Source organism: Arachis ipaensis, chromosome B8 (genome assembly GCF_059453495.1).
Source record: "Arachis ipaensis isolate K30076 ecotype BB chromosome B8, ASM5945349v1, whole genome shotgun sequence".
In the NCBI taxonomy this organism is placed as follows: Eukaryota; Viridiplantae; Streptophyta; class Magnoliopsida; order Fabales; family Fabaceae; genus Arachis; species Arachis ipaensis.
The window spans coordinates 19,040,440-19,042,192 of NC_142443.1; the positions used below are offsets into that span (position 1 = coordinate 19,040,440).

The 1,753-nt window shown below is 48.9% G+C and overlaps 1 protein-coding gene across 1 annotated transcript; it reads right to left on the reverse strand.

The window, feature by feature from the left end:
* On the reverse strand, nucleotides 1-1,486 carry LOC107610633 (uncharacterized). Its single transcript, XM_088495410.1, has 3 exons — nucleotides 1,331-1,486; nucleotides 849-1,247; nucleotides 1-762 (listed from the first exon to the last, which is right to left on the reverse strand). Exons 1-3 carry the CDS (start codon nucleotides 1,484-1,486, stop codon nucleotides 1-3), a joined length of 1,317 nt encoding a protein of 438 aa, XP_088351536.1.
* Between the last annotated feature and the right edge of the window lie 267 nt (nucleotides 1,487-1,753).

Consider the following 1,753-nt stretch of genomic DNA (forward strand, 5'->3'; position numbering starts at 1 on the left):
TCAGTCATTGATAGTCTTCCTCCCTAGGATGATGTTGTAGGCCATGGAGTCTCGCAGAACCACGAACTCAGCCATTACCGATCTTCGCCCCTGTCGTGATCCTACAGATATTGGTAGGGAGACTATCCCGTCTGGCTTGATGAAGTCGTCGCCCAAGCCTACGACACCGTGCTGGTGAGTCTTTAAATCGGCATCCCGTAGGCCCAAGGCGTTGAACATGTTGCAAAACATGATATTCGAGTCAGCCCCGGTGTCCACGAGGATCCATTTGATGGGGCCGGTTCCCACTCTGGCCGTGATGACCATGGGAGGGTTTTCCGCGGCCTCATCGAACCATTGGTCCTCTGGACCGAATGAGATAGGTGGGACCCTCTTGGAGTTTCGCACAGAAGATGAGAAAACTGCCAGGACTTTGGCGTCTTTTTTGTGTGCCGACCTCGACCTTGGAGGCGCGTCTCTTACTGTTACCACGTTCACTATGGTAAGGCCGTGCTCGTTGTCCTCTAGCTCGTGACGTCGCTTCATCGCGCGGGTCTTGTCCTCTCCCTCGCGGTCGCGATCTCGCCTCCTTGGCTCCCTGATGAGATGGGAGAATTTGGCCAGTTTTCCGTCCCAGATCGCTTGTTCTAGCGCGTCCTTTAGGTCGAAGTAATCCTGTGTCTTGTGTCCATAGCCCTTGTGATAATCACAATAGAGGCTCTTGTTCTCCCTAGTTCGGTCCTTCAGAGGTCGGGGCTTCGATAAAATTCCCTTCTCGGCTATCTGCTGATAAACTTCTATGATGAGGACGGTAAGGGGGTGTAATTGGTGAACTTCCCGACTCGAGGAAACGGCCTGGGCGTCTTGACCGGACCGCCATCTCTGGCGTGCTCCTTCTGCCTTTCTCCACCACCGTGCTGCCGAGGTTGGTTGTAGGAGGGCTTCCGCTTGTTGGCAGCCACGACTTGACTGACTTCTTCATCATTGATATATTCCCTGGCTACGCTTTGGATCTCCTGCATCGTCCACACCGGCTTCGTGGTAAGATGCTTCCTGAAGTCCTCGTTCAGGAGCCCATTTGTCAAACACAGACTGGCTACCGAATCAGTTAGCCCGTCGATCTCCAAACATTCGTCGTTAAACCGGTCTAGATACTTTCTGGTCGGCTCGCCGGACCTTTGAGTCACTCCGAGCAAATTGATCGGGTACTTTGCCTTTGCGATTCTGGTAGTAAATTGGGCTAGAAAAGCGCGGCTAAGTCCGAAAACCTGGCCACCAAGCCCTGCGGAAGGCTATTAAACCACCGTATTGCAGGTCCCGCCAGAGTGACCGAGAAAGCGCGGCACCTTACCTCGTCTCCCACTCCCTCCAGGTTCATCCTGGCCTCGAAGGCCGTAAGGTGCTCCTGCGGGTCTTGAGTTCCATCGTACCTCATGTCCGTCGACTTGTCAAAGTGCTTTGGTAGCCAGACCTCGAGGATGAAACGATGAAACGGGGTTGCGCCCATTATCACTAGTCTCCGCGTTCTCCTTGGTCTTCCCCAGGGACGGATCCAGGAATTTGGTAGAAGAGGGGCCGAAAATTAAAATATTATATAATTAAATATAATATTATATATTTATTGATATATATAATTGTAATTAATATTTTTTTATTAAAAAAATATTAACAAATGTTTGTTATATAAAAAATTTATCTTAGTTCTTATAATTTTTTTATTTTATATTCGATAAAATATAAAAATTATCTATTTGTTATTAGCATATTTTATTGA

What these genes read in the sequence shown, in the direction of transcription:
- LOC107610633 (XM_088495410.1), bottom strand. Translation starts at nt 1,486, where the DNA reads ATGGGCGCAACCCCGTTTCATCGTTTCATCCTCGAGGTCTGGCTACCA. An exon ending in TGGAGGGAGTGGGAGACGAG is followed by an intron (nt 1,248 to 1,330) that starts GTAAGGTGCCGC and finishes CTTGGTGGCCAG; the next exon opens with GTTTTCGGACTTAGCCGCGC. An exon ending in ACGCCAGAGATGGCGGTCCG is followed by an intron (nt 763 to 848) that starts GTCAAGACGCCC and finishes GTTTATCAGCAG; the next exon opens with ATAGCCGAGAAGGGAATTTT.